Consider the following 13,819-nt stretch of genomic DNA (forward strand, 5'->3'; position numbering starts at 1 on the left):
GTAAAACTCTGTGGTGTAGACACAGCATCCTGCAGTTTACATCTTTGTTAGTTACCTACCTGCTTTTGAGATTAGGACAGTGTAGGATTTCTTTTCAAGCGATGTTGTTTTTAGAAACCATGTGCCAGTGCTACATTTGAATGAGGATTACAGTGTTTCATTGAATTCCTTTCTATGTGAACTGTGTGCATTCACACCCTTTAAACCTGAGTTTTGGAGCCTGCAGACATATAGACATATATGCAGGCATGTAGAAAAGAATGTCCCTGCCTCATTGCAAACTCAGAGCTCTCCTCAGCTACTGCACATTGTTGAAAACAGACCCCTCACTCTTAACGGGGAACCCAAATCAAAACCAAAGATTCTGTACGACCAAACACAAGGAAAATCACCATTGTAGGGCAGAAGTTGGCAGAGTACAGTGTGGTGGCCAGATCCACCCAGAACCTGCTTTTGTGAATAAAGTGTTTGAAAGCAGCCATGCTCACTTGTTTACGCGAGGTCTCTGGTTCTTCACAGCAAAGACGTGGCCTGGCTTTCATAGCTAGTTTGTTTTCTGGCCTGAAAGCAGATGGTAGACTTTCTAAAAGTAAATTTAACATAGAAAAAAAGTGCCACTCTTTAATATGTTAAGATATTTTAAAGTAACCTGTACTGAGAAGCTAACCTTTTCCAGTGAGCCTTGTCAGTTATACTCCCAAACTTTAAACATAAGTAAGTAAAGTCTGATAGCCTGATGTCTTGAGGGAAGATGGGGAATTGGAGAAGTGCTGTCTGTGATGAAGGACAGCCTATTTTTATAATGCAAACGTGTGACTTTACATTTTAAAGCTGTTTCTTTTTCTTAGCAGTTTAAGTAGACTTGCCTGTCTCCGAGTGACATTTTTGTCATTTCAACCCTCTGAATAATTGTACTTTAGATAAATAGTGGGGTTTGCCACTGCCACAGATCTTAAAAGAAATGCATGGCTTTGTGACAAGAGTTCAGTGGCGGGACTACCTAGTTTCAAGCTGGAGGGAGTCGCGCTTGAATGCGAAGCTTTAGTGTCCTCTAAGTCCCTCCTGTGGAACTCCGGTTTTCTCTGTGTACTTGCTCACATCTTGTTCCCTCTCTCTGGTTGTCGTGGGCTCGTTTCTTTGTCTTCCAGGCAGTAGCAGCAGCAGTAGCTCAGACTCCACATGTTCTGTCATAGAGAAGCCCCTGGATGAGTTCTTGCCTCGTGAGTGGCGGCCCTCACCTTCTCTAACAGAGCTCTGGCTTCTCCATCACTCATGGGCTTCATTTGGGAGATGCTGCCCCACTCCCTGTCATGACTGGTCCATGTTGGGCTCCCAGTAGAACAAGCATGTGATCCCCACCCTGCCATGGCTTCAGTTAACTGAAACATAGGCCGAGCCTATGTTTGAGACAGTGAAAGAGAGAATCATGCTTTTGCCGCTGAGATAATGTGAAGAGAGCTAGTAAGCTGTGAGAAGGTCATTCTCAGGGTTCTTTTCTGTGCCTCATTATACACCTTAAACTCTGGTCAGTGTAAGAGACATGATCAACAAATCTTGAATCTCTACAAGTACAAATAATGTTCGTTGGTGCAGCAGCACCCATTGTAACAAGCCGTATGAGCACCAAGTAAAGAGATGTGCGAGGCCTGCGGTGATAAAGACCATGGGAGCAGTGTTTCATCCCAGCTGGGTGCTCCCCTGCTACGTTACCAGGTCAATTTTTAAGATTCTCTGTGAGATGGGATTAGGAAACTCAGTCACACAGAGTTCATAAACTCTGTCTAGACTTACTTCTGACTTAGTTTTTTTTGTAAACCATTAAGTTGAAAAGCATTATTTAATCTTGTCTATTTCTACTTTCAGAAGAAAATGGAAGTGATGCTTGCTTCCCCCAGCTCTCAGCTTGCTGTCTCTTAAAGCATTATCTGTATCCTTACCTTCTCCAGACTAATGACAGAGACCATTGCTTTTAGCTTTACCAGGGACTATGTCAAGAATCTCAAGACACTGTCTGTGACACTGTTGAAGCACGTTACCAGAGCAGCTGACCTCACCGGATAATTTACAAAATACATGGCATTGTTCAGACATCACATAGAAGCACAGTTTTATTATAAACTGTGAGATGGGAGAAAATATCTGAGCAGGAAGCACTGTTCTTTACTTTTCTGTTCTAAAACTCACCATTCTTAGAGAGTAGTTATATGAAAGTAGGTTGTGAAATGAGTCGCACCTTATTCAATTCAAGACCTGTTTTTTCCAATTCAAGAAGCTTTAATTGCTGTCTGCATCCTTAACATTTACCTTTCGTTGTTGTAACATGGATGTGTTGGGCAGTGGAGAGATGATTGTCCCAGCATGTGGTTGCTGTGTGTAACTTGTGTGTATGTCCCCTTCCATTAAAACATACAAATGGCCTTTTAATGTCCCTTGCTTGAATCATCAGTTGCCATTCACTTTTCTAGTCATTATTTAATTACCCAGGACAGTCTACCTTAGGCGAATGTCAGTTTGCTACTATACAGGTGCACTTCATTTTACATAATTAGAGCCGCTTACAAATCAAGTTGGAAAATAAAATATTAGGAACTTACTGCTTTTAAAATTCATTAACCCTTTTGTTAGTCACGTGATCAGTATAAACTATCGTAAACTAGTTTTGTTGCTTCATGCCTACCTGGTAGATTTTCTTTAAATGGGGAACACCTGTAATGAGTTTTTATAGCGAAAAAACATTGAATTGGGAAATTTTGGTAATGGACAATGAGAGCTTTGCTACTTTTACTTTATTAAGTTTAAAGATTGACTTCATTTGCCCTTGTAGATGTTTTCCAGGTCTTAGCAGGTTCCCAATTCCATGTCTGTGATCCATCAGCATGAGCGCCCGCTCTGAGCTGTACACTGGCAGGGGCACTGTGGGCACGGAGGCTGCACGGGAGCCACAGGGGAACTGAGCCCAGCATCCGTGGCTGTCTTATGGAACGCGCTTCCCTTGTCTTTCCGCTCTATTTCAGTTTTGATTATTTGATTCATGTCTGTGCTCATGCTCAATGAATGCTGTTACACATTTTCTCTGTTTTACAAGGAAATAATGTTTTCCTTCTTCCCTCCTCATCTCTGTGCACATGCTTCCTGTCCGCGACTCGCTTACTGCTTCTTTGCAAGACCAAGCAGGTTGGTGTGATTGGCTGGCACTTCATCTGGTGCAGTTACCCATTTTCTCAAGACCTTTAATTTAAGTCCTTTTATTTTAGTAATTTTTTTATTAAATAATTTTTTTATTTTAATAATTTTTACAAGGTAAGTATCTGTTTTTTAAAACAGTTCCATTTTAGCTATTTTGAAAACCTTTCCCCCTAAATCCTTAAAGATCCATTAAGTCAGTTTTTGAAAATACATCTTACCTGGTTTAATACCCAGGTATGTTCTTCCTTTTTTGAAGGCCAAGAGTCGGTTCTTGGTGCCTACACCATGGGTGCTTGTGACACATATGGCATTAGTCCAGGTGTCACTTACTGCAGCTCCACCCTTGCCCACCCCACCAGGTCACCTTCACTTTGGTGGCACTGGACGGCTCCCTACTTCTCTTTGACTTACCTAGATACTTTTTATACTATCAATGTGCCTTTCTAGATTTATTTACTTAAACTTTTTGTGCTTAATTTTATCAGTGAGAACTAGAAAAGTTTCTGAGGTTGGGTCTTTTCGAACCCTCTAGAGGTTTTGTGGTTGCTGTTTCATTTTGTTTTGTTTCTTTATTGATTTGGTTGGTGAAACTATTTGTGGTCTTGGGAATGAACCCAGGGCTTTGCACATGGTGGCCAAGCACTGAGCTACGCCCCCATCTCCTTTAAAAATCTCATCAGAAGCATAAGTAGCTCTTCTGCCATCGAAGGGGTCAAGTGCTCATTGAGGGCACAAAGGGCAGACCACTTCAGGCTCCTTACAGCATACCCCAGTGGAAAGCAGCCCACTGGAGGCTAAGACTTGGATCTAGGGGAGCACAGGCTAAAAATTTATTCTTTAAAGATCTATGTAAAAGTTATTCTTGGTCACCAAATTTTTACAGAGTCACATTTAGCTTAAAATGTTACTTGAAAAAAATAATGTGACTTGTCATGGTGATTCTGGCTAGAGCCACATGGAACTTGACTGTGTGGACCTTTGAACGGCCCTCGCTGTGTGCATAGTGTCTTCATGAAACCCTCTCGAGCACAGTGAGACACTTGCATCTAATGCGTGGGTGTGAAGGGATCACTGTGGAAGGTGAGCAAGAGACAGCATCTATACGTTTTTCTATGCAATCCTGTCTTGTATTACTGCCCCCGGTGGGTTTTTGGAGTTAATTATAACTATTGGCAAAACAAAACACTATGAGTCCAAAAATACATCCACATACCGATCTGAACATTTTATCTCTACTGTCAGTATCCATGCCTTCTACACATGCTGTTTTTGTTTTAACGTATTTACCATTTTTCTCTAAATGTGTGTGACCCTGAGGCAGAAGTCACATGTTTTAACGTGTATGTGCTTCCTGTGAACCTGAGCTTGGACTTACGTTCTCAAATTTTTAATAAGTTATTCCTGATAGGAAGTCTTTCCATGCATTCATCGGGAATTGGAATTAAATTGTTTGTGAAAACTGTTCTTGAGCAGTGTAATTCAGAAGGTTCAGGGTAGATGGCCATGCCATCAGGCCCCGGCCCACCTCGGGCAGAGTGCAGTGAATCACACCACACCAGCCGCCTGGATCACGGCTCTCAGCTCCCCTTTGGTTTTGTGCTTAGGCTTTGCTTTAGACTTTGGTTCTGAAGCAGGAAGGATGCTGTTAAACTCTCGAATTCCTAATGCGATTTCATCTTAAGAGTTGAAAAGACCTGCGCATGATCCTGCCTTTCATGGCTTCTGCAAGAGTCTACTCAGATCTGTGGTCTCCTCGTGACTGGTTTTCAGTTCCTTTTCCTTCTTAGCAGGAGGGGCTCAATTTAGGGTAGAGGTATCACTCTCTAATCCTCTGTCCTTGTCCTTGGGAAGGAAGTTGAGAACGAGAAGCTTTCAGGGCCTTAGGCTGACAGTTCTGTGAAACACTTGCTGTTCTGAAGGAACGCATTTCTTAGAACTTGCATCAACCACAAATGAATTGTCATTGGCTCAGTTTCAGAACCATTTTAATAAGGTAGCGCTTGTTTTCTCTTGGTGATTTTTTTTCATATAACTGCATGAACTTGAGGCTCACTGGTGAACTGATGTGAGCAGGCTGCATATGTCTGCGCGCATTAGCACGCTGCCGTCGGTCGGTCAGTCGGTCGGTCGGAAGCTGCTTTTCAGCCTCGTTGGCGGTGGTGCTTTTGCTGCCCTCATACCCCGCATGTTTGGTCTGAGTCAGGGCCTGTGAGGTCCAGTTTGACATAGGAAGTTACCTTGGCGCCTCATTTATGATTGATCAGGGCGGCTTACCAGGGCGACACGCCTGCCTCGAGCGAGTAGCTTACAGGTGAAGCGTGAAAGCGAGTGCAGATATCTTCCTGTTTAGCTTCTGTGTGCTGTTTGGGCCCCCCAGGCTTTGCTTTTTACTTGGCTCTCTGTTAACTGTCTCCCCCACTCTGCTCATCTGTTTGCCCTCTTCATTTTCTCCTTTACATATCACTGCACAGTTGGACAACAGTTTGAGTCTTTTAATGAACTAAGAAATTCTGGGAACTGCTGAGTAGAAGCGGAAGCTTAGCTCTCTGTGCTGATGACGGAGCACAGGCTCCGCTGTACTAAGCTGATCTTATGTCTGAAACACCGACTGGTTTTAGTGACTGCTGCACTTACATGACTCAAACAGGTAAAAAGAAAGTTTCCCCAGATAAGATGGTGGAAATGCAAGCGAAAATTGATGAGGAGAGAAAAGCACTGGAAACCAAACTCGACATGGAGGAAGAAGAAAGAAACAAGGCCAGAGCTGAGCTGGAGCGACGGGAGAAGGACCTTCTGAAAGCCCAGTGAGTGTGCGTGCTGGGGCGCGGGGGTCACCACAGGCCGCTAGTGTTCTTCACGGGGCTGTGTATCAGGACATCGGTCAACTAAAAAACAACCCAAAACTTGGTTTTTGTCTCCAGCATAGCTGTTTTGGGGTGGATGGTGGGTCCACTGAGTGTGATATGTTTCTAAGACTTGGATCTTTCTGATCACTTACTCCCTGTGTAGGAGAAAATACTGACCAGTGTGATGAGTTAGTGCCGCGTGGGGCTGTGATCTGGAGAGATGACATGGCTGAGTTCTCTGAGCGTGCGGCTTCAGTCCCGCTCACGTGGGGCGGCGAGACTTGGAGAGCGGATGGCATCACTTCAGGGTGTTCTTTTAATTACAGACAAGAGCATCAGTCTTTGCTGGAAAAACTGTCTGCACTGGAGAAGAAGGTGATTGTCGGTGGTGTGGACTTGTTGGCCAAAGCTGAGGAGCAAGAGAAGCTTCTCGAGGAGTCCAATATGGAGCTGGAGGAGCGGAGGAAAAGAGCTGAGCAACTTCGGAAAGAACTAGAGGAAAAAGAGGTGACACCATGTTGAGTGTGTTGAGTGCAGAATGATCACCTTTCCCAAATTCCAGAGAGAGATGCTTGGCTCTAAATACCACAAGTTAAATGGCTAGCAAGTTAGGGGTCATTTCGAAGACGACAGCTGCTGAATGTCTAGATCATTTGTTACACTGAGTTTGTGACTTAAGGAAATTACTCTAAAGTTAACCTGTTTCTATCATAGCAAGAACGTTTGGACATCGAGGAAAAATATACCAGTCTGCAAGAGGAGGCACAAGGAAAGACCAAGAAATTAAAGAAAGTCTGGACCATGCTGATGGCTGCAAAGTCAGAGGTTGGTATCTTGAAAATTGCCCATCATGCAGTGTAGAGTCTTAACATGGCCTGCAGTTTTGTTTTGTTTTTGTTGTTGTTTTTTGAGACAGGGTTTTTCTATGTAGCCTTGGCCGTTCTAGAACTAACTCTGTAGCTAAGCTGGCCTTGAACTCAGAGATGCATCTGCCTGCCTCTGCTAGTACTAAAGGCATGTGCCACTCTGCCCTGGCTTTGTGTGCTTACGGTTTTAAAGCTGAGTTTTAAAGTTCTTTCCATATATTTTAAGCTACTCATTAAGCTCTCCAACCTTCCCTCCTGTTCCCAGTTATAAGTGATCTGAATTAGCCAACAGTGGTATCAGTCTGTCTGAACTGGGCCAGTGTTTACTGGGCCTCAATGTCCTGGGCCAGGTGTGTTGTGCTTCAAGTCTTGTTTACTTTACACTGTCATGGTTCTCTGATAGATGGCTGATCTCCAGCAAGAGCATCAGAGGGAAATTGAAGGCCTCCTGGAGAACATTCGGCAGCTCAGCCGTGAGCTCCGACTTCAGATGCTCATCATTGATAACTTCATACCTCAGGACTACCAGGTGAGGGAGACTCCAGTCTGGACATTAGGTCATTGGCGAAGGCTAGAGAATAAGCCGTTGTAACTAGGATGTTAAGTGTTTGCATTTCAACTGTCCTCTGAAAAGTGTGTTTGAACCAATGCCGTCATATGAAATTGTCCCGGTTATGGTTACTGTTGCTGTGTTCAAGCACTATGACCAAAGCAACTTGGGGAGGAAAGTGTTGATTTGGCTTACACTTCCATATTACTGTTTATCCTGGTAGGGCAGGAACCTGGACACAGCAGCTGATGCAGAGGCTATGGAGGAGTGCTGCTTAATAGCTTGCTCCTCATGCCTTGCTCAGCCTGCTTTCTTACAGCACCCAAGATCACCTGTCCAGGTAGGGCACTGCCCACATGGGCTGATCCCTCACCCACCAGTCACTAAGAAAACGCCCTGCACATGGTTCTTAGGGAGGCACTTTTTTCAATTGAGGTCCCTTTCTTTTAGATAACTTTAGTGCACATCATGTTGATAAATTTAGCCAGCATAAAAGATGTAAATTTTCTTTAGAATGTAATTATCGTTTTGAGTATCTGAGTATCTAAATAAGAATGTGTCAGCCCATTGGAAGGACTTTGGTTCATGTAATGTATACTTAAGGAGGTGACAGACCTATTAATTCATTCATTAGCATGCTTTATTAGAAAGTACAGAGGAAGCTTTTTTTTTTTGGTTCTTTTTTTCGGAGCTGGGGACTGAACCCAGGGCCTTGCGCTTCCTAGGCAAGTGCTCTACCACTGAGCTAAATCCCCAACCCCAGTACAGAGGAAGCTTAAGAGGTAGGTCAATGGTTAAGACCACTGGTGGCCCTTCCAGAGGACCCAGGTTCAATTCCCAGCATCCACATAACAAACCATCTGTAATTCCAGTCCCAGGAGATCCAACTCCCTCCTCTGCAGGCATCAGACAGACACGTGGTTCAGAGACACACAAATACACAAAATTCATGTGTAAATAACTTTCAAATAAAAAAATAAGCAGAAGATGAATGTTCTCTGTCCACCGCCTTTCTCCCCCCTCTCTCTCGTCTCTCTTCTCTCTTTCTCTTCTTTTTCTTTCTCTGTCTCTGTCTTTCTCTGTGTAAATAGACAGAACATGAAATTGCCCACTCTAGTCATCTAGTCATACAGTTCAATAACACTAAATTTATTCACTTCCTTGTACAACCTGACATCATCAGAAATCATTTTCAGATGAGTAATTGTTATCATCAACATAACTTTAAAATCTTATCTTTTGGGTTGGGGATTTAGCTCAGTGGTAGAGCGCTTGCCTCGGAAGCGCAAGGCCCTGGGTTCGGTCCCCAGCTCCGAAAAAAAGAACCAAAAAAAAAAAAAAAAAAAATCTTATCTTTTTCTTAGCAAAAATTTTATTTTGTCTTTCGTTTGTGTTTATGTGAGAATGTGGGTTTGTGCATAGAGTCTAGGGAAGAATATTGGGTCCCCTATAACTGGAGTTACAGGAGGTTGTGAGCTGCTGGATGTGGGTGCTGGGAACTTAGCCCCAGTTGTCTGCAAGAGCAGTGGGCACTCAAGCCCTAGAGACATCTCTCCAGCCCACCTTCTAGTATATCTTGATACACGTGTGTGTGTGTGTGTGTGTGTGTGTGTGTGTGTGTGTGTGTGTGTGTTTATGTTATGATTCTCAGTGAAGCTATGAGAAATTTGTCTGAAATTTTCCCTTTTGACTCAGTACCCAGAGTCATTCCTGGGTTTCTGGTATACTCCAGGATGCCCTAGTTCCATAAACTCATTACCCAACAGAGCTGAGATGCAGACTGTAACCTGTTTCTAGCCAGATGCTTTCCCGGCTTTTCTATTTCTTAGCCTCTTCAGCCCAGCCTGTCTGTCCTACTGATTCCTGGGCCAGCCTGTCTGTCCTTCTAATTCTTGGCCCAGCCTGTCTGTCCTTCTGATTCCTGGGATCCCAACTTTAGCCTTTTGTTATGTAGTTGAATAGTATGAACATGTGTTCCTAAGAAATGTGTGTGTATACTTAAATTTACTTTTATGTATATGGATGTTTTGCCTATATGTATATATGTGTACTGTGTATAGGATTGGTGCCCACAGAGAAGAGGTGTCAGATGCCCCTGGAATTAGAGTTGTGAGTCACTGTTGTGAGCCACCATGTAGGTGCTGGGGATTGAACTAGGTCCTCTGCAAGAGCAATTGCTCTTAACTATTGACCCACCTCTGCAGCCCATAGAGTGTGTATTTATAAATGCTCGATGCGGGCTGGGCAACAATAGTGCAGGGCTTTAATGCCAGCACTCGGGAAGCAGGTGTGCCGGATCTCCAAATTCCAGGCCAACCTGGTCTCCAGAGTGAGTTCCTGGATAGCCTGGGCTGTTACACAGGGAAACCCTCTGTCTCAAAACAAAAGCAGAACTGCAGTACAAAATGTTTAGAAACACCTTTTTTTCACTTAACATTGAAAGTGTAGGTCTACTGGGCCAGTGAGATGGTTCAGCAGGTAAAGGCTCGTTATAAACTTGGGAGCCTGTGTTTGATGCCTGGAACTCGCATAGAGGTATAGAAAGAGAGCACTGACTCCACAGAGTTGTTCTCTGACCTCCACCTGAGCACCATGATATGTCCCTACCCCATCATGTCTGTCACACAGTAGTGATAAAATGCAAGGCCTTTAAAGGAACTTACTTAGTTCAAGGCCTGGGGAAGTCAAAGGGATTTTTATGAGCAAGATGCCATGATACATATAGGAAGACGTCTGTCACTCATGGCTGTGTCGCTTTTGTATACACAGGTCTATCGGTATTTTTCAGTGCCTTAATTGTTGACTTTTACTCTTTTTGAAGGAAATGATTGAAAACTACGTCCACTGGAATGAAGACATAGGAGAATGGCAGCTGGTGAGTATCCCTCACACGTGGTGAAATTATAGTGTGGAGGGTGCTGGCTGCTGGCGGGGGTGGGTGGTGGTGGAGGAGCAGGTGCAGGACAGAGCAGATCAGAGCTCAGTGCACCGATAGGCTATCTTTCTGATTCACAGCAGCGTGGAGACCATTTGTGGAAGTAGGTTGGGCCTGGGGCTTCCTGGTACTGGACTGGGCTCCTTGGTGCTCCGGGATAAGCATCATGCTTACCAGTGAGTGGTCAGGGCATCTCATGACCCTTCCCAGGTCACAGTATTAATTCACATGTGTCTCTCTTCCTTTTTCAGAAATGTGTGGCCTACACAGGAAATAACATGAGGAAACAAACTCCAGTCCCTGACAAGAAGGAGAGAGACGTAAGAGCACACAGACTGCTTCTGTCTTTGTAGGATGGGGCACAATGTGGCTCATTGTTTTCGAGTCGAGGCTCTCTGGTGGGGCTGCTAGGACAGGCCTGCTCTCCTGCACTCAGCAAAGTCACTTTGCCTCTTCTACAAGCACGGCCTGCTGTCACTCTGGTGCCCTTCTCACCACTCTGGGCTGTGGGGACATGGCAGGGACTAGGATCTAGCCTTGCTTCCCTTAGGCTGAGGTCAGCCGGAGTTGTTCTTTACATCCGGGGACTTTGTGGTGCATTGGGACCTGTAATTCTCGAGCTTTGAGTACAGCGTGCATACGGGGACAGAAAACACCTTAAGGGTTTGAATACAGCGTGCATACTGGGACAGAAAACACCTTAAGGGTTATTTGATTTTCTCTTTAGTGGTTCTTCTGCCTCATGTCCAACAAGTTTTAAATCTTCCCCATTCTGGTTTAACATGCGTATGTGTTTTCTTGTAGCCATTTGAAGTAGACCTTTCCCACGTGTACCTCGCCTATACAGAGGAGAGTTTGCGTCAGTCTCTGATGAAGTTAGAAAGGCCACGGACCTCCAAGGGAAAGGCCAGGCCAAAGACGGGGAGAAGGTGAGCAGGTTGAGAAGGTAGATTCAGATACACTTAAAGGCAGTCAAACTTTAGTTGAAATGGCACGGTTTGAAATTATGTCTTTATGCAGTTAAAATTTGATAAGCAAAGTAGAGATAAAGAATTGCACTCTGGGACAGTTGTGGTGGCAAACACCTTTTCCTAGGACGTGGGTGACAGCAGACTGAAGATCTGAGTTCCAGGCCAGCCTCATCTGCATTGCACATTCAAGATGGCCAGGGCTTCGCAGTAAGACCTGTCTCAAACAAAACAGGAAAAGAGCAGCTCTTTCGGACTTCTGCCCCAGGAAGACCTTTCCTAGTGTTTACCCACCACCTACTCTCTTGTTGAGGGTCTTAATTTTTACACTAAGTCTCCTACTTAGATACTAATTAATTTGCCTAGTTTGATTCTCAAAAGACATTGCTCCAAGGACACTGATTCCCTAGATCTCAAGAGAAGCGCGTGTGACTCGCACAGTTTTGATAGTTGTGTAGTCTGTGCTTCATCACTAAGCACAGAGGCTTGGGGCTAATGCTCCCTGTGTTCCTACATTGAACTGATTTGAACCAATTACAAGACTTTTGTTTTACATGCAGGGTGGTTAATTGGTGTTACATAGTCTTTAAATGTAATACTAAAAAATCGAGATCATTAAACTAGGGCTTGAAGGATCAGTTGCCTGTTAAAATATTACAAGAGTTTTGCATTTTGTAACATGTAGATGATTTAAAGATTTATATGCTAACTGAATCTGCACATGAAATCTTTAAATCTATAAGTATTATCTATATATGAGTGTCTCCCTGCATGCTTATATGTGCACCAGGCGTCGGGTCCCCTGGAGTGGTTGGTTGAGAGCCACCATGTGAGTGTTGGGATGTGAGCTCAGGTCTTCAGAATAACAACAAATGCCCTTGAGCAACACACATCCCTGCAGCCCCACTGTTCTGCCATTGGAAGATGCTCGTCTCTGCTCGCCAGTTATTATGAATCTGCACTTCAAATGGGGCGAATCGTAATGAGACAGTTGGCTTGACAGAGAAACAGGCAGAGCAGGGCAGGGGAGCGAGCTGGGAGAGAGGTTCTGTCCCTTGTTAGTGTGGGAACAGAGGTCCCATTATTACAGGACTATTGCCTTTTAAAAGAGGACCCAGGTTACTCAACTACATTTTTTAAACTGTATAGATCTTATAACAAATAGTTTGGCAAGCTGTTTTGATTTAGTTTTTATAATGCATCACTGTAAAATATATGCCTCTTGTTTAACTTAAGGTAAAGAAAATACTTGTGGGCCAACATATGATGCAGACTCAACTCTGTAACAGAATCCAGGCCTGGAAAAACCCCGTAGTTATCCTAAGAGATAAGGAAACAGAGCAGTGCTTCTTGAGAGGCCTGCAGTTGAGTGTGCTGGACAGCAACAAAGAAAGCCCATGACAGACTCCTATAGGCTCAGCGCCTGCACCTGGCAAGTGTGACTGCTTTTCCTGCTTCTCTGAGGCTGCCTGTACTGTTAGCGTCCTCGGAGGAGATGACCAAGGGGCATCCCTGATAAGTTTAGCTGCCACCTGACTGCACCTTGTCTGACCCCGCCTACGCTCAGCTGCTCACCACTCTGGAATACTGTGCTGTGGCAACATGCTCTTGTGCTTGCTTTCGGTGACCTACTCTGGAAAAAATGGGTAGCAGGCGAACCTTGCTATGTCAAGCATGGGCAGTGTTGGTCCATTCTTGGACCCTGACCACAAAGTGTTGGCAGTTCAGTCTCTTAGGGAAAACCACTCACCTTGCATTTTTTTCTTCTCTTAACAGAAAGCGTTCTGCAAAGCCTGAGACCGTAATTGATTCTTTACTTCAGTAAATGTTACAGAATTAAAGTTACAATAATAATAATAAAAAAAAGTGATATTCTCATGCCTCGAGAGAAGTCCTTAATTAAGACACGGAGGACACCTGTATGTTCACATAATAGAAGCTGTCAATCACGGAGAGAGACTGGAATAGCAATTTTCCTAACATCTTTTAGACTCTTTAGTTTCTGTAACATGTAAGTGTGCAGCTCATGACCACTGGGCATGGCGCGCTGTCTGTCACACGCTCTGCAGGCAGTAAGGGCACTGTGCGTCTCTTAGCTCTGTATTCAATGCCTGTGGCTCTAGACAAGCAGAGTCTCAGAACAGAACCCAGTGTGTCTTGTTTGCACACAGCATATAGCAGATCTCCTTGTCCTGTGTCCTGTGCTGGGCTGCTCATCTGAGCAGTGACTTGGTCCTACACCTGCCTGGCCTGCCTAAGTGCAGCCCAACTTTATAGGAATATTGATTGCATCTAAGTGTGCAGTGACTGCCTTTATTGATCTCCGGTGGGAAATTGTAAAATCTGATAACTTTTCAGGTTTACATTTTAACGCAGTTAAATACAGTTTGATCGTGCGCTTCACCTGTCCACCCGCCACTTCTGTCGCTCTGACTCCACACTCAGCCTTTGTTGTTACTGAGTTGACC

At 44.3% G+C, this 13,819-nt stretch overlaps 1 protein-coding gene across 1 annotated transcript in view; it reads left to right on the forward strand.

Annotated features, from left to right (window-relative positions):
• The window catches only part of Kif3a (kinesin family member 3A), a 32,118-nt gene extending 18,884 nt beyond the window's left edge, over positions 1 to 13,234 (forward strand). The window contains exons 10-19 of the mRNA XM_032911769.1: positions 1,149 to 1,220; positions 3,166 to 3,174; positions 5,834 to 5,990; positions 6,359 to 6,539; positions 6,747 to 6,857; positions 7,302 to 7,427; positions 10,270 to 10,323; positions 10,635 to 10,703; positions 11,188 to 11,312; positions 13,128 to 13,234. Of these exons, the coding sequence (XP_032767660.1) occupies positions 1,149 to 1,220; positions 3,166 to 3,174; positions 5,834 to 5,990; positions 6,359 to 6,539; positions 6,747 to 6,857; positions 7,302 to 7,427; positions 10,270 to 10,323; positions 10,635 to 10,703; positions 11,188 to 11,312; positions 13,128 to 13,176 (953 nt within the window). The 3' untranslated portion in view covers positions 13,177 to 13,234. The remainder of the gene's footprint in view (positions 1 to 1,148; positions 1,221 to 3,165; positions 3,175 to 5,833; positions 5,991 to 6,358; positions 6,540 to 6,746; positions 6,858 to 7,301; positions 7,428 to 10,269; positions 10,324 to 10,634; positions 10,704 to 11,187; positions 11,313 to 13,127) is intronic.
• Positions 13,235 to 13,819: the final 585 nt, after the last annotated feature.

Source organism: Rattus rattus, chromosome 9, assembly GCF_011064425.1.
Source record: "Rattus rattus isolate New Zealand chromosome 9, Rrattus_CSIRO_v1, whole genome shotgun sequence".
Lineage (NCBI taxonomy): Eukaryota > Metazoa > Chordata > Mammalia > Rodentia > Muridae > Rattus > Rattus rattus.